The 18,648-nt window shown below is 38.9% G+C and overlaps 1 protein-coding gene across 1 annotated transcript in view; it reads right to left on the reverse strand.

Annotated features, from left to right (window-relative positions):
• Window positions 1–404: 404 nt before the first annotated feature.
• Window positions 405–18,648, reverse strand: part of LOC121381388 — a 71,217-nt gene continuing 52,973 nt past the window's right edge. The window contains exons 19-27 of the mRNA XM_041510676.1: window positions 17,036–17,218; window positions 14,084–14,255; window positions 9,814–9,929; window positions 7,499–7,606; window positions 5,217–5,354; window positions 4,489–4,671; window positions 2,995–3,190; window positions 2,308–2,600; window positions 405–553 (exon numbers count right to left, since the gene is read on the reverse strand). Of these exons, the coding sequence (XP_041366610.1) occupies window positions 2,309–2,600; window positions 2,995–3,190; window positions 4,489–4,671; window positions 5,217–5,354; window positions 7,499–7,606; window positions 9,814–9,929; window positions 14,084–14,255; window positions 17,036–17,218 (1,388 nt within the window). The 3' untranslated portion in view covers window positions 405–553; window position 2,308. The remainder of the gene's footprint in view (window positions 554–2,307; window positions 2,601–2,994; window positions 3,191–4,488; window positions 4,672–5,216; window positions 5,355–7,498; window positions 7,607–9,813; window positions 9,930–14,083; window positions 14,256–17,035; window positions 17,219–18,648) is intronic.

Below are 18,648 nucleotides of genomic sequence, written 5' to 3' on the forward strand. Positions count from 1 at the left end.
CTGGCGTATCCGGAGGACATTCCCCCCCAGTTACACACCTTTACTCCCCACTTCCTTTTATATTTGCCTGTCGCCTCCATAATATGACAGTGTAGGTGTCACACACACACACACACACACACACACACACACACACACCCCACCCCCAATGCGGGTGAGCACCAATATAACATCTTGGCTGCAGCAGGGGTCTCGGTCTTTCCCTCTTTTTTCTCAGACCCCCCACCCCCACCCCACCCACCCACCCACCCCACTTCATCTCTCTATGTTTCTGTCGCCCCCTAAATGCCTTTGCTTGATGGCACCATGACAAAATCATTATGTTATTTTTCTCGTATATATTTCTTTGACTTGTGGTTGACGACTGTAGTTTCTGTCTTATTACAAACTACAAAACTGGAACAGCGATGCAAATATTTTATTAGTCATAACTTTTGTTTTCGAGATATAACAAACAAAATACACGTTTTCCTTCGGTACAACGCAGTTGTAAGTTTGTCTCTTGATTTATTTCTTGTCGTCAATGAAGAGAGAGGTCAGGCTCGAGTCGGCACTAAAAACATTAAGAAAAAAATCAATTAATCATAATAAATATCCTAGTACTACAAATAAAAAAAAATATAAATAAAATAATATACACAAAACTTAAAGCAATGTGTGTTTTAGGGAACCTGTTTAAAAAATAATTGGTAGCGTAAGTCTGGGTTGTTTTGGGGGATTTTTTGGTGGGTTTTTTTGGTGTTGTTGTTTTTTGCGGGGGGGGGGGGGGGGGGGGGGGGGCTTGTTTTGGGATTGGTTTTGTTGGTTTTTTGGGTGTGTGGGTTTACTATATTAAACCCTACGGGTCTAACTAAGATGTTAGGAATGTACTTTTTTTTCTCACCTACATATTAGGTAGGATTGGGTTCCCGGAAACACGCAATTTGTTTAGGCCCGAGTTAAAATTTATATAAGAACAATCCGTCCAATGAATGTCTCGCCTGCCATAAACGTGTTGCATGTCCGTGTCTGTTGAGCCCAGAGATGTTTGACACCCAATAGCCTTGCTTGGGTGTCGTTAAACAGTCAGTCATTCAGTCCATGGAATTATGTTCATCTCAGTTAATTTATTTTAATTTAAGGGCGAGACGTAGCTCAGTGGTAAAGCGCTCGTCAGTGGGCCCATTGGGTTATTTCTCGTTCCAGACAGTCCATCACGACTGGTATATCAAAGGCCGAGGTATATGTTATCATGTTTGAGGGATGGTGCATATAAATGATCCCTTACTACTAATGGAAAATATATAGTGTTTTCCTCTCTACGATTATATACCAAGTGACTGACATCCCAATAGCCGATGATGAATAAATCAATGTGCTCTAATGGTGTCGTTAAACAAAATAAACTTTTTAACGTTTCCTATCCATTGTTGACTCTTACTATCAACTGTACCACGCTTGCTTCGTGTTCCCATTGACAAACGTATGCAACACATCTGTATAACCGCACACTTCTTAAATCCGATCTCTCGCCGAGCCAGACTTCTTTTTCGTGTCATACAACGTCACATTGGGACGTGGTACAAGTCAGTTGCCAAATAAACGTACTCGAGTCAAAACGCACCCAATAGCCGATGTATTTTTCGTGCTGGGGTGTCGTTAAACATTCATTCATTCGAGTCAAAACATCACACGTGTGCAATTACAATGTTTATTACCATTATGGTTAACCATTATCTTGGTTCATATTTCATATCAAAGCGTTATGTCACACTAGAACGTCAAGTGGGACGTAACACTTCAACGTCATTAATTGGCGCACTACAATCTTACCGGAATATCAACAAAACGAGATCAGTGATATAAATTAAAATCGATTATTGGTTACGTGTCATGTTTATGCCCCGAGTGAAATATTGTTCAATGATGTTCGCTGAAGCTCGTGACAGTTAAAACTTATTTTACTCGGGACATAAACATAATAGGAAATGACAGCTAGTTTAATATCCTATAAATATCACGAGTAAGTGTATGTGTACACGTGTTTAATTATTAACACCACTGCATAATAACAGCTGTGGTTCATAACTGTTACCATGGAGTTCTGAGAATGCAAAGTTGTAACAGACCCTGCAATTGAGTAAATGTCTACGAGAAAAACATCCAGTTGCCGATGATGATTTATTAATCAATGTGCTCTAGTGGTGTCATTTAACAAAACAAACTTTAACTTTAACGGGAAAAAGAAACATTGTGTGAAACAAAGCTCGAATATAGTGCCCTAGAGAACGACAAACTCCACGGCAACAGTAGGGGTTGGGTTATTACCTTATGGTCCTATTTTGGCGTTCACTGCAAACATCTTGCATTGGTTGCTGACAAAGGTTATGTCAGCTGACACGACCATGGCGGATGGCCATGCTGCGTACACGTGAATGTTGGCGAACTCTGGCATCAGGTTATTCCTGCAGGAATAGTAAGTTAAAGTTCCACCAGTGCTGTCAAAGAAGCCAAGAACATCACCGCTTTGGACTGGAATTCTCGCTGTGCTGTTAAGAGTTATGTCCCTTGAAAGACCGGCGTAACACTGCACTATTGTCTGACCAATCAGTTTATACGTCCTACAGTTGCAAAAAGAAAACAACAAATGTTAATAAAAACATGTAAATTATCAGTAATGGCTTACATGGCGTACACCGATCTGGTGCCGTGTCACGTGTCGTTCGACGAAATGGATCTACGAGAGAACAGAGAGAGATGGGGAAGGGTGGGGGGGGGGGGGGGCAGAAAAAAACAGAGGGAGAGGAGTCAGAGAAAGACAGAAGGAGGGGAGACAGAGAAAGAGATGGATAGATAGATAGACCGATAGATAGGTAGATGATGATGATGTTTCCACCGCGTGTTCCAGTTAGAAGTAGTTTGTAGTGTACTAATGACACGCTATGAGTACGAGAGAGAGAGAGAGAGGAGGGGGGGGGGGGGGGTGTAGAACCTAGATTGGAGTAAATCACTCACATTCCTGACTGTTTTCTCCACACCTGCATATAGACCTCACCGTTGTTGGCGCAGTACACCTGCCACGAGTAGATTTTTCCATTGCGAGTGACCTTAAACTGTTGCGATTCTCCCATAAACACAATACCTATAGGGGTAATGGAACGGAACATTCCCATGGGGAAATCATTCACCGATATCACCGCGTTACCAGAAGCTGAAAGCAATATAAACGTAAGGTTTCAATTACGAAAAGAAATCTGAACCAAAGCCATTTCATTTCCAAGTGATCTTGTATTTCGAACAGCGAATCAGAATGTCTTAAGCTGCCGGCAGATGTATACCAGCGGCTGTGTGATTGGTCAAACGAAGGTCATCTGGACTAGCAATAACGTTGGATTTTGCCAGATTATTTGTGCAGACCTACACGTATGGAGAGTAATATTCGATTTCACCGGCCTCGGTGGCGTAGTGGTTAGGCTTTCGGTCTACAAGCTGGTAGGTACTGGGTTCGGATCCCAGTCGAGGCATGGGAATTTTAATCCAGATACCGACTCCAAACCCTGAGTGAGTACTCCGCAAGGCTCAATGGGTAGGTGTAAATCACTTGCACCGACCAGTGATCCATAACTGGTTCAACAAAGGCCATGATTTGTGCTATCCTGCCTGTGGGAAGCGCAAATAAAAGATCCCTTGCTGCTAATCGGAAAGAGTAGCCCATGTAGTGACAACAGCGGGTTTCCTCTCAAAATCTGTGTGGTCCTTAACCATATGTCTGACGCCATATAACCGTAAATACAATGTGTTGAGTGCGTCGTTAAATAAAACATTTCTTTCTTTCTTCTATTCGATTTCAGTCAGACTCTAAATACGTATGGCCTTCATCACATTATCCTTAGTGCACAATAACAATGATTTTTGTGGAACTATACATTGTAAAATAAATTTCTGTTTTCTTCTACAAAGTTTCGATTTTCAAAGCACTAATAGTTTCTTTGCCTCTCGCCTACCTCCTCCCAGGTATGGCCTTATGTGTTCTTTCCTCTTGGTGCGATCCACCTTCCCCCTTCACCCCCATCACCCTCATCAATCGCCCCCTCCCCCAAACAGTAAGGCAAGATCTTGCGTACTATATTTTGTGCTTAATAACAAAACGTTAATAAACGTTCAAAATGCCCAAAATATTGCCAATTAAACCTACATTTATAGTTATTTGAGTACAAAATAAGCAGTGCCCCACGACTGGTATATCAAAGCCGTGATATGTGCTGTTTTCACTGTGGGAATGTGCATATAAATCGCTTGCTGCTAATGGGAAAATCCAGCGGATTTCATCTGAGGACTACGTGTCACAAATACCAAATGATTCATGTTCAGTAGCCGATGATGAATAAGTGAATGTGCTATAGTAGTGTCGTTAAATAAAACAAACTTTAACTTTGATTAAGAAATAAAACGGAATCCTAATTTGTTGAAAATACTTCAGATGAAGAATGAAAGTTACAACAGTCTTACCAACACACACAGGCGGACACCCAGTGAGTTGGCCATTTCTGAGACACGCCCTGGTCAGGGATCCACTCTGAAGGTCGTATCCTGGATCACACGTGTACTGGACGAATTCTCCAGGACCCAAGGAGGTTTTGGCCTCTACCATAGCTGCGTTGGCAGGAGTTTGTAAATTGGAGCATTCATTGCCTTGAAAAACACAATAGAAATCTAAAATGGTACGCACGCTCCAAATGGTTGGATCCAATACAAATTCAGTTTGCTTTATCTCAATACAGATTAATTCCTTCGACCATATGTTCATCATCAACGAAACGTGTGTTTCAAGCATTATAATGGCCCGGTTGGTCGGTAAATGTTCGCCTCCAGACACGACAGTCTCTTTAAGTCATGGATTATACCATATGTTAATGACGAGTAAAATACTGTTATTTTGTCTGACTATAATTGGATCTTATTAATATTCGTAATACTTGCGATTGTGATTTTGACACATTATTTTATTGGATATATTGATTACACAATAAATATAATTACTCTGAAGACAAGAGTAAGACGTGGTTATTCGTTTGTTTGACTGTTTGATCTAATTAATAGAATATTTTTAATACTTGCAGTTGTGATTGTTACAAATTATATTGTTGGATATATTGATTATAGTACAACTATAGTTAATCTAAAGACAATAGCACGAGGTGGCTATTGCTCTGTTTGAGTGTAGCTACTAGTTTTACCAGACGTCATGCAGACCTCAGCCCCACACGTGTAGGGACAAACGTTGGTCTTCACCACAGGGTCTGTACAGGCCATTGGGTTCTCTCTCAGCAGAGTGATACATTCCCGTTTGCGATCTTTGCATGTCACTGGACTTCCTGTGAAGAAAACTCACATAAATAGACAGACAACTGAAATTTTATTGAAATACCCGCAAAAGTTTAGAAATGGCTTAACTAATGGGTTAAAACAAAAATGTCACTTTTCTTTTGGCAAATTAATGTTTATATGGTATAGTATAAGCATTTTGTATTTGTCTTATTGTGTTTGTGCGTGCGTGCATGCGTGCCAACGCGTGTGTGTCTGTGTGCGTAGGTAAGTGTGTGTGTGTGTATGTGTGTGTGTGTGTGTGTGTGTGTGTGTGTGTGTGTGTGTGTGTGTGTGTGATGATAATCTAAAGTAGGTAGTTTGTATGGCATAATAAGAAACTCAATTTCAATTAATATGACGTAAAAATACAATTTGTATAATCTGATTACGAACTATGTGGCTTAAGAACAACAACATCTGTATGACCAGATGAAAGAATAATCTAAACCAGACACAATCTATCTGACATGAGATATTTTAGATGCAATTCGCATGAAGTAAACATGTATAATAAACTACATAGAATTAATATAATATAATAATATATATATATATAGATATATATATATATATATATATATATAGATATATATATACTAGATATAGACTGCATGACATAAGAATAAATAAGATGGCGTAAAAATAATCTAAACTAGATACAATTTGCAATTGTGTAATCATATAGCACAAACTAGATATATTTTCTATAGGCTAATGTAAGAATGACATAATCTAGACACAACTTGTATGTCATAAAGATATTTAAACTAGACATAATTTGCACGATGTAAGAATAATTTAAGCTAGGTATTTTGTATGACTTGAGAATAATCTAAAACTATACACAATTTGCAGGAATAAGCATTATGTTAACTTGATATAATTTGGGTGATACAAGAAGTGGAATCCGTACAATAGGTGAATCCCATACAAGAAGTGGATTCAATATAAGTGGATTCTGTACAAGAAGTGGACTCTGTACAAGTGGATTCCGTACAAGAAGTGGATTCCGTATAAGAAGTGGATTCTGTACAAGAAGTGGATTCCGTACAAGAAGTGGATTCTGTACAAGTGGATTCCATACAAGAAGTGGATTCCGTACAAGAAGTGGATTCTGTATAAGAAGTGGATTCCGTACAAGAAAGGGGCGGGACGTAGCCCAATGGTAAAGCACTCGCTTGATGCGCGGTCGGTTTTGGATCGATCCCCGTCGGTGGACCCATTGGGCTATTTCTCGTTCCAGCCAGTGCACTACGACTGGTATATCGAAGACCGTGGTATGTGCATGTCCATATAAAATATCCATTGCTATATTAGGAAAATGTAGCGGGTTTCTTCTGATGACTATGTGTCAGAATTACCAAATGTTTGACATCCAATAGCCGATGATTAATTAATCGATGTACGAGAAGTAGATTCTGTATAGTATGAGGACAGTGTATGTGTGGAGTAGATACTGTATAGTATGTGGACAGTGTATGTGTGGAGTAGATTATGTATAGTATGAGGACAGTGTATGTGTGGAGTAGATTCTGTATAGTATGAGGACAGTGTATGTGTGGAGTAGATACTGTTTAGTATGAGGACAGTGTATGTGTGGAGTAGGTACTGTATAGTATGAGGACAGTGTATGTGTGGGGTAGATACTGTATAGTATGAGGACAGTGTATGTGTGGAGTAGGTTCTGTATAGTATAAGGACAGTGTATGTGTGGAGTAGATACTGTATAGTATGAGGACAGTGTATGTGTGGAGTAGATACTGTTTAGAGGGACGGGATGTCGCTCAGTCGGTTGAGTGCTCGCTCGAGGTGGTTGCATCGCAGGATTGAACAATGTCGGCGGATCCATTCAACTGATTCAATTTTCCCATTCCAATCAATGTACCACAACTGGTCATAGGCCGTGGTATGTTCATTTGGAAAACAAGTAGCTGGTTTCCTCTGATAACTACGTGTCAGAATTACCAAATGTTTGACATCCAATAGCCGATGATTAATTAATCAATGTGCTCTAGTGGTGTTGTTAAACAAAATAAACATTAACTTAACGTTTACTGTTTAGAATGTGTATGGCGTAAGCGGTTCGTTCCGTATACGAATGTAAATCTCACAGTAGATAGTTAAGAACAAAGCAATAACTTCTTATACTAACCTGCCAGTGGTTTTTCACACATATACTGACTCGTTCTCATACATTTTGAGGAATGCCATTTCTCCCAAATACCGTGGATAACACAGTTCTTTGAATACCGCGCATCTTCTGTAAAAGTTAAGTAGTTAAGATTTTTTAAATAAGAACATTCTTCTCACCATACGAATCACCTGTAATGCTAGTATCAGACTACCAACCACCATCAGAAAGTTGACCAACTCGACGGTTGCGTTGTAATTTTCCCAAAATCCCGACTTGCGATGGTTGCGCTCAGATTACCAACCAATGGGTTATATGACAAGCATAGAGTTGTAACAGCGCTCAGACTAGTAACTGGACAGTCATAGAAGTCGTGACAGCAGAAAGTTGGCCAACTTTGTTGTGGCAGTTGGTAGTCTGAACCTAGCACAACAGTTAGGTAGTTGTGGTTTTACATACAAATAATGTCACCTGTTTCCTCCCACCACTCAAAATGTGATGACTCTAACAATCGAGTTACTAATCAACAGAATACTACTTGCAAAATGTAGTAACAGTATTTACTTGTTTAGAGAAAAACACGGGTTTCATTGGCCTCAGGATAACACCTGCTCGATAAACCTGCTATTGGACAGGTTTAACGCTGGGTTTGCTTTAAAGGGACATGCCCTAGTTTTTAATCACAACATGTTTTTTTCACTGTTGGAGCCGTTTATGATCACTGAAATCAAACATTAGTAATATTTTATTGTTTAGCTCATCCATTTCTGTAGAATCGAAATGTTTCTGGTCATCCTGTTGTTTCTAATACCACAAAATGCATTTTTCATATTTTTGAAAACGCACGTGCGTCTGAGAAGTAGCGGTTATTGATTCGGGTTCTAGTTTATTTTTAAAGATATTTACCGGTTTTAACGTCACACTCTGTTGTAACTTTATCCAAATGTGTTACAGCTTTGTAGATTAAGTAAACTTAGTGTCCATTTTTTACAAGTTAAAACTAGGGTATGTGCCTTTAATAACGGTGAAGGATGTTGGCACAAACATCGAGTTTAACGTCAGTATCCTCGGACTATGAAACCTTTAGATATGTATGCAGGAGAAGATATAGGAATATTCTAGGTAGGGGTGCAACATTTTTATAAAGGGGTACCTACAGTATTGCAAAGTGCACTAACATGCATTACATACTGAAACATATTTCCCAGAAACGCCCATCTGACCAACATATGCATAAGCGTATGAGACGGGGTGCGGGCAACTGCTCCCCCTCCCCCGAGTGCTGGATCACATCTAGTTGGCTTGAACATTTTTGACCATGTATTTCAGTCATTCTGTTGTGGTCAATTTTACTAGTTGATTTTTTTGTTTGTTTGTTTGTTATTAATTTTAATTATATATGTAATTGTAACGAATTATTGATTCGATCAGTTGTTCATTGTAATTAATTATTTCATTTTATCAAATTTTATCCAACAATTTGGTACATGGCTGGTGTTTATAAACATGTATATATTTTCAGCGTATACATAAGTATGCAAACATTATGTATTATGAAAAATGTATTTCAAAAGTGTTGTATTTACAGATATTTGTTGTGATCAATATTACTGATAGAATGCAGAATATTGCATTTTGTTTGACGCCCAATAGCCGATGTGTTTCTGTGCTGAGATGTCGTTAAACGTTAATTCGTTCGGGACATCAGGTTTTCAATTCCCCATTACCATAGTTTGACACCCAATAGCCGATCTATTTTTCGTGCTGGGGTGTCGTTAAACATTCATTCATTCATTCCCCCTACGCGTGCTGTAACCTCACCGTGGTGCAGGGGTGTAACATTCTCTTTGAGAATGGCCAATACAGCACAAATTGAAGTTTAGAGTAAAATTCAGTATCCGTAAAATTCTGTGATATTTGTATTTGTATTTTTGCACAGTTCTTTACACTGTTTTTGTTTAAACCTTAAATTTTGATGTTGATCATCACTTTATTTATTTGCATTACCATAGTTTGACACCCAATAGCCAATGTATTTTTCGTGCTGGGGTGTCGTTAAACATTCATTCATTCATTCATTCAGGTTTTCAAACGTTTGCCCACAAACTTCCTAAAAACTCGACCGATTCACGCACTCCATCTCAGTCAGGGCCTCCAATGTTTGAGTGACATCCCAAAGTGGTATTATAGACAGAACATGCGACATCAAAGACCGTTTTATGCTACAATTTATAGATGCACTAATATTTTTACGGTGGTTTTTTTGTGTGTTTTTTTTGGGGTGTGTGGGGTTTTATGCACCTGTATGAGGTGTTCAGTGTGTTCAGTATACTTACTGGGCAATTCAAACTGATCGCCAGTTTCATACGACGACATCAGTGTCTGGTCATCATCATACTTGAAGCCATTCTGGTCCCAATCAGCCGCGCCTATCCACCATTCCTTCTCGGCTCTGAATTAGTAGAAAACATCACATAATAATCCCTTGCTGCTAATCGAAAAGAGCATCAAATTGATCCACCATTCTTCGCAGCTATCAATAACACTCTTCAAAAACTCAAATAAGAATTTACAGTTGCCAAAATTGTAAGGTATATTAGCTGTGGGGAATGGTTATATGATAACAGTGAATTAATTGGACAAACATTACAACGGTAGTTCAGTATTACACAAGGTCTTATGACCACCAAAGATCTTGAAGGACGGACTGGGGTCAGAAGTGAAATTTAAAAGTTGACGGGGTTTTTATCAGTAAATCGCAAATTCAAACAATAAAAATGACTAAAAACAAAACAATAACAACTGTATTATCAACAGAATGAAAAGAATTGACAGAAATAATGTTCCACAGTGATTAATGGACCTTCCTGGAAATTGTCAAAATCGAGAATGCCACACCCACGCACGTGTACGGGGCAACTGCGTGATGCATGTGCAAACTATGGAATGTGTTTCGGTGTGTTGATAAACAGACCTGAAAGTTCTTTACTTGTTTGTCTGTGGTCAAAACGTATGTTCGGTCTAATAGTTGATATTAACATTAATATTTCAGGTTTCCCTACTTTGTTTTGAAGAGTATAGTAGAAAAACATAACATGTACTGAGTCAAATTAAAAACTTCACAATCTAAAATTTGAATAAAGTCAATGAGTGTTGACACCAGGTATTTGTCAGGAAAAAGTAAAGTTTGTTTTATTTAACGACGCCGCTAGAGCACATTGATTTTTTATCTTATCATCGGCTATTGGACGTCAAACATATGGTCATTCTGACACTGTTTTTCAGAGGAAACCCGCTGTCGCCACATAGGCTACTCTTTTACGACAGGCAGCAAGGGATCTTTTATTTGCGCTTCCCACAGGCAGGATAGCACAAACCATGGCCTTTGTTGAACCAGTTATGGATCACTGGTCGGTGCAAATGGTTTACACCTACCCATTAAGCCTTGCGAAGCACTCACTCAGGGTTTGGAGTCGGTATCTGGATTAAAAATCCCATGCCCCGACTGGGATCCGAACCCAGTACCTACCAGCCTGTAGACCGATGGCCTGCCATGACGCCACCGAGGCCGGTATATTTGTCAGGAATACATATTGTAATGGCAATGTCTACACTCCATTTGAAGCCTCGTCGGTGGACCCATTGGGCTATGTTTCGTTCCAGCCAGTGCTCCACAACTGGTGTAACAAAGGCCGTGACATGAATTATCCTGTCTGTGGGATGGCGCATATAAAATATCCCTTGCTGCTAATCGGAAAGAGTAGCCCATGAAGTGGCGACAGCGGGTTTCCTCTCTCAATGCTTGTGTGGTCCTTAACCATATGTCTGACGCCATATAACCGTAAATAAAATGTGTTGAGTGCAGTCGTTCAATAAAACATTTCCTTCCTTTCATTTGAAGCCCATCACAGCCCACGTGACCCGATCCATAGCACGTGCACAGCACCATTAAGGCAAAGGTAGTATTGCACGACCACTGGTCACGTGACTACAATAGCACACGTGTTTTCATCGTTATTTGCTAACAGTAGTCTGACACAAAGAAAAAACGCATTAAAACGATATTTGTCACGACCTGTTTCGATGCCACGTCTCACATATGTACAGCGTGAACGTGCCGTCGGCATGTTTCACGCGGGAACGTCAGTAACTGACGTTGCAAGGGTGTTGGGTTGCAGTCTGCGTACACGAGTACAACAAACGGGCACCACAGCTGATCGCCAGCGACCGGGTAGACCACGTCTGATGACATAGGCAGATGACCGTCATGTTGTGTTACGTCACCTCCGCAACCGTTTCATGACAGCGACAGCAACCACTAATGAACTTTTCAGACATCGGGTGTCCACGCAAACGATCTGAAATCGGCTGCGAACCGCTCACCTCCACGCATGGCGCCCATATGTTGGACCCATTTTGACCTAATTTCATCGACGAGGGAATGGAATAGAGTCGTGTTTAGCGATGAATCAAGATTCACACTGCGATTTGCCGATAGCAGGCAGAGGGTGTTGGAGACGACGTGGTGAACGTCATGCTCAGTGTTGTGTCAGTGAAGTTGACAGATTCGGAGGCGGAAGTGTAATGGTTTGGGGTGTTTTCTGTGGAAATGGACGTTCTCGACTTCTTGTGATCCATGGCAACCTCAACGCTGCTGCATACCGCGACCAGGTGCTGGCCCAGGAACTTGTTCCCTTCATGGCAGCTCATGGTCCAGGCCTGATCTTTCAGCATGACAACGCCTGTCCCCACACGGCCATCTTGACAAGGGATTACCTCAGGAACGCGGGCATCAATGTCATGGATTGGCCTTCAAGGTAGCCCGACCTGAATCCTATCGAGCACGTCTGGGATGTGCTGGGAAGACGCCTGCGCATTCTTGAGAACCCTCCATAGACTTTGCAGGAACTTGGTGCCTCATTAGTGGAACAATGGCGCCGTATGCCCAATGTAGTCTTTGCACGCATCGGGCAGTCAATGAGGAGTTGTGGGTACATATGGAGGGCATACGCGCTACTGAACCTGTGATTTCATCAGACGACCCCGCTTGTGAATTACCATTTTGACTGTTTGTGGTTTTAACGAATGCTGTGGGCGCATCGAACAGATTTTTTATTCAACATTTATTCCTATTCTTTCTTTCGACGTCATACAATAAAAAATACTTTATTTAACACGTTCTTCTGTCATATTTGCTAATTAGCCAAGATGAAACGGTTATGAAGTTTTTAATTTGACTCGGTATATTAATCACATCGAATCGATCCACCATTCTTCGCAGCTCTCAATTTCAGGCTTTTGCCAGAGGGTAAAGCGGGTGTGGCGCCATACCCAAATGTTTTTTGCAGATTTGTTTGTTTTTTAAGTTGATCTTTTGACAAAATGAATGACTCTCATCATTAATGTATGATGTTCCTAACACTAAACCTAACCCATTATATTTCTGGGGGAGACCCCCATACCCTATATCAACTACTTTTGCATTAAGCACACACATTGTAAATATTCAATTTCATAGTGCCATACCCAACAATTTCTTTCTGGCAGAAACACTGCAATTAGTAGAAAAACATCACATATTAATCACATCAAACTGATTCACGATTCTTCTCAGCTCTCAGTTAGTAAAAAAGCATCACATATTAGATACATCAAATTGGTCGACGATACTTCTCAGCTCTCAATTAGTAGAAAAGCATCACATATTAGTTACATCAAGTTGGTCGACGATACTTCTCAGCTCTCAATTAGTAGAACAAACATAAGACTGTCAACTGTCACAACGATGTTGACAAATTCGACGGTTGCGTTGTAAGTTCCACAACTCCCGACTTACGACGGGGTGCGCTCAGATTAACAACTAATGGATTATACGACAAAAAATGAGTTGTTAGAGCGCCCAGGCTAGCAACTGCAACCGTCGTAAAGTCGTGATATTGAGCGGAAATATTCTGTATAGCTTTATTATGGGGCCTAATTCACTAAACTCTCGCAACTTTGCGATCTCGCAGTGTAATGCTAAAAGACTTGCAAACAGGATGCTTTGTTGTCTAACAGAATTAGGCCCCAGGTTTGACTTTTATGGCGATTTTACTTATTTTTCAGAGAGTTATGAACTTGAACTTAGAAGATAACAAAGTGTGTTGGGCCCAGTAGGGGACATGTATTGCTTTAGCAGTACTCTCAGAATGCTTGTTTTGATTTAAAGTGGCAGACCCTTGTTTTTAAACACTAAGACATATTTGTTACTATTAGAACCGTTTATGATCAATTAGATTTTATTGTTTAGATCATCCAGTTGCGTACATCCGAAGTGTTTCTTGTCATCCTAGTGTTTTAATACCACAAAATGCATTTTTTCATATTTTTAAAAACGCATGTGCGTCTGAGAAGTAATGGTTATGGAGTTAAGTTCTAGTCTATTTCTAAGGGTGTATCCCAATTCCAACGTCAGAGACTCTTGTTTCACTCTGTTGTCAATTTATCCAAATGTGTTACAGGTTTGTAGATTAATTAAACTTAGTGTCCATATGCACGGGCTGAAACTAGCGTCAGCGACTTTAATATATTATGAAAATAATAGAACTTAAAAGGCCTTAGGCTTACCCTAACGTCTTCCTCCATTCGTAGAAGAACTCGTGTTCTTCTATCGTTCTGATGGTCATCAGGGTACCGTTGTAGTTGTTCACACAATGGGCCTTGGCGTCAAACCTGTGGTCTAGCCGACCAATCGGTTTCCAACATTTGTCGGAGATTTCAGCAAAACCAGGGGGACAACCTGAAATAAAGAAAAAGTAATAGGAATCTTGTAAAGAATTCTTTCTTAGTGATCGTATTAAATATCTAACCAATTATGCCAACTTAATATACATGTATTCGTTTTTAGTTTGAAACCCCTGCCAGCTGGACGTAAAGTATTTCTTAACCAATTATGCCAACTTAATATACATGTATTCGTTTTTAGTTTGAAACCCCTGCCTGCTGGACGTAAAGTATTTCTTAACCAATTATGCCAACTTAATATACATGTATTCGTTTTTAGTTTGAAACCCCTGCCAGCTGGACGTAAAGTATTTCTTAACCAATTATGCCAACTTAATATACATGTATTCGTTTTTAGTTTGAAACCCCTGCCAGCTGGACGTAAAGTATTTCTTAACCAATTATGCCAACTTAATATACATGTATTCGTTTTTAGTTTGAAACCCCTGCCAGCTGGACGTAAAGTATTTCTTAACCAATTATGCCAACTTAATATACATGTATTCGTTTTTAGTTTGAAACCCCTGCCAGCTGGACGTAAAGTATTTCTTAACCAATTATGCCAACTTAATATACATGTATTCGTTTTTAGTTTGAAACCCCTGCCAGCTGGACGTAAAGTATTTCTTAACCAATTATGCCAACTTAATATACATGTATTCGTTTTTAGTTTGAAACCCCTGCCAGCTGGACGTAAAGTATTTCTTAAACTGCTTTTCTTACTAATATCACGGCTTCTAGAATGTTTATCAAATCCACTAGCCACAATTAAACATTCACTAGCCCTACTTTACTTTAAAGGGACATTCCTGAGTTTGCTGCATTGTAAGATGTTTCCGACTAATAAAATAGTTCTACGATTAAACTTACATAGTAAATATATGTTCTTGTTTAGAATATCAGTGTCTGTATATTCATTGTGTTGCTGGTTGTCTTAATATTTGTAAAAAGCCCAAACTGGATTTTGTCTTCAAATAATTTCGTACGTACGAAAACATATTTTTTAGAAAATAAAATGAAAATTAACCTAGTACAAATATTAGAACGATCAGAAACACGTTTAATATACAGCCACTAATATTCTAAGCAAGAAAATATATTTAACATGTAAGTTTAATCGTAGAAATATTTTATTAGTCAATAACATCTTAAAAGATTGCAGCAAACTCAGGAATGTCCCTTTAAGCTTATACAATTTTACTAAATAATAATTGGATATGTCACCTAAAGAGATAGATAGAGCTTAAAAACACTAACATTGGGAGTGGGGGCAGGATATTTATATTTACAAAATAGACTTAACTGCAACATTTGATTTTAAAAATTCACTAGCCGTCGGACATGACAACAGTAGTTATTTACTAGCCCAACATTGAATATCACAGCCACGGGAGTGGGGCTACCATAATGTAGAAGTCCTGCTAATATACACTTCCCTCATGATGTTGCTAATTTTTAAATCATGTTTTGCGATACGTGTACATTGCTAAAATGTTACTTTCTACACGACTGTAAAATTCGCAATTCCTGGCTGTAAATTTTTCTTGTTTTGAAAAAAAGAACTAGTAAATATTATCTAAATATTAGTTATTAGAAAGAAAAGGGGTAACATTATACAACCTTGTCTGATCACTGGCGTAGAAAGCAGGGGTGCAGCGATGTTTTATATATATATATATATATATATATATATATATATATATATATATACTCTTCCAAAAAAGTAGGAGAACTCTAATAAGAATTTACAACTGCCAAAATTGTAAGGTATATTATCTGTATGGGAATGGTTATATGATAATAGTGAATTAATTGGGTAAACATTACAACCAGTAGTTCAGTATTACAGTAGGTTTTATGACCACCAAAGATCTTGAAGGACGATTTGGGTAAAACGAATTTGACGTTTTTTTAAATTAGTAAATCGCAAATTCAAACAATAAAAAAGACTAAACACAAAACAATAACAACTGTATGATCAACAGAATGAAAAGAATGTGTGTGTGTGTGTGTGTGTGTGTGTGTGTGTGTGTGTGTGTGTGTGTGTGTGTGTGTGCGCGCGCGCGCGCGCGCGCCGCGCCCCCACCCCCATTCATAGACACATACACACACACGCTTTTTGGCACCTTCCTACGCCCGCCCGTGCTGATACAAGTTTTTTAAGCTAGTCTTGGAAGTGGCAGTCCTCCTAAAGATGAACTCCGGTTAGTGGATCATGAAAGCACAGTTGTGATTCATTGGTGCAAAATGAGTGCATGTCCTCACGACTGTACTTGTTACAATGAGCTCTACACAGTGCTAGTTTTCATTTAGTAAACTAATCTGGAAGTGGCAGTCCTCTTTGTGCAGATGCAAGAAGCATGAAATCTCCATTAAAAGATCTCATCGGGAGTGGCTCTTCAACTATAGACAAGGCAATGGATAGAGATTCATAGACTGAGCCGATATTTTGCCAATTACCCATTCGACTCTGCATTGTGTAGAGATACTATACCTCGTCACGTATTACGGTTTTGTCGTTCAGATTTACTGTCGCGAATTGAGTTTTATCGGCGCCCCCGCCCGCTACCGACCCTGGTTGGGTTTACTGGTTCTCACTTTCACTTGCCAGCGCTGGCTGTCCCTCCTCCCACCCACGTCAAACCCTTTCCTGTCCTGGACGGAGGAGCCGGCATAAGTCGACATCTGCGCCCATGACAGGCGTGCGTTACAACATATTGCTCTAAATGTACACGTGAAGCCTATTGACCTGACCTGACCTGACCTTTTTTGAATTGTCAGCAAGAGTGCGCCTACCTTTACAGGGTTCGTTCCATTCCGACCATTTCCCTGACGTCATGCAGGTCACGCTGACATCCTTGTCGGAATCCATGCATTGGAGTCGCACTGTGTCACCAGGGTGGTATGTGCTCTTCACGGTTTCTGAGGTCTGCGTCGCATCCGACGGAATCGGCGGCGTCGGGCACGTTTGTTCATCCACTGGAACGATATGGGATAAAAACTGAATTGTTATCACTTACCTATTCACTCATAATATTTTATAAAAAATGAATAGTTATCACTTATCTATTCACTCATAATATATGATAAAAAGTGAATAGTTAGCACTTACCTATTCACTCATAATATATGATAAAAACAGAATAGTTAGCACTTATCTATTTATAAAATCTATTCATCCATGATTTGAATAATGTATAATCAAAACTTAATACCTGTCATTTATCCATTCAACCATATGAATAATATATGATAAAAATTGAATACTGTTCAATTATATATTTATCCATGATTTGAATAATATATGATAAAAAAACGTGTGAAACCAAGGTACATTTCATGATTTTAATAATATATGATAAAAACTGAATACTTATCATTTATCTATTGATTCGTGATTTGAATAATATATGGTGAAATATTAATACCTATCATTTATCTATTGATTCATGATTTGAATAGTATATGATAAAAACTTAATGCCTATCATTTATCAATTCACCCATGATTTTAATAATATATGATAAAAACGTAATACTTATCACTTATCTATTTATCCATGATTAGAATAATGTAGTATAAAAGCAGAATACTTAGCACTTGTCAAGTTACCCATGATGAGAGTAATGGATATGTATGGAAATCGGTTATTAGGAGCTCCCAACCCAGACTCTGCTGTTTGATCTTGGACAATAAATATTTATTTTTAAAAAATAAAATAATAATAATAATAATAATAATAATAATAATATACGATAAACACTGAATATTTAGAACTTGTTTATTCGTTCACTGGAATAAAAATAATATTTTTTAAAAATCATACTGAACATTCATTTACACTCACTCGAATATTACATGCATATGATAAAAACTGTTAATAACATTTAACACTTTTCATTTACCCTCTGGAATAAAATGACCAAAACAAATGAATATTAAGCAAACATTTATGCAGGTACTGGAATAATAGAGAATTTAAAACAAAAACCTGTATAATCAACAAATACTTTAGATTTACTACAGCTAATAAAACAAAGGGGAGGAAAAGGAATTTTGGTTTTACGACTCCCCAGCACATTCCTAAGGTTAGGAATACGTGGTGTCTATAATTTGGTTATTGTGATAGACACTCGAGAGAGAAAACCACTACTGCCAAATAAAACAAAAAATATCGAAAATATTAAGTTTTATAAATTTAAATCTAATAACTGGTTACACGTGTAAGCTGGGGGGTCACCATCAATCCCCCCCCCCCCCCCCCCCCCCCCGCTGTGTCAAAAACAATGTTTACAGTGCAAAATTAAATTATTCATATAGACGGGTTTATTGGCCAGTGACGTCAAAGTACTGTGCTCGGCCATGTTTTTAATCACGTGATCGGTCCGCCATTAAGGGAGTGAAACTTG

This window comes from Gigantopelta aegis, chromosome 9 (genome assembly GCF_016097555.1).
Source record: "Gigantopelta aegis isolate Gae_Host chromosome 9, Gae_host_genome, whole genome shotgun sequence".
In the NCBI taxonomy this organism is placed as follows: Eukaryota; Metazoa; Mollusca; class Gastropoda; order Neomphalida; family Peltospiridae; genus Gigantopelta; species Gigantopelta aegis.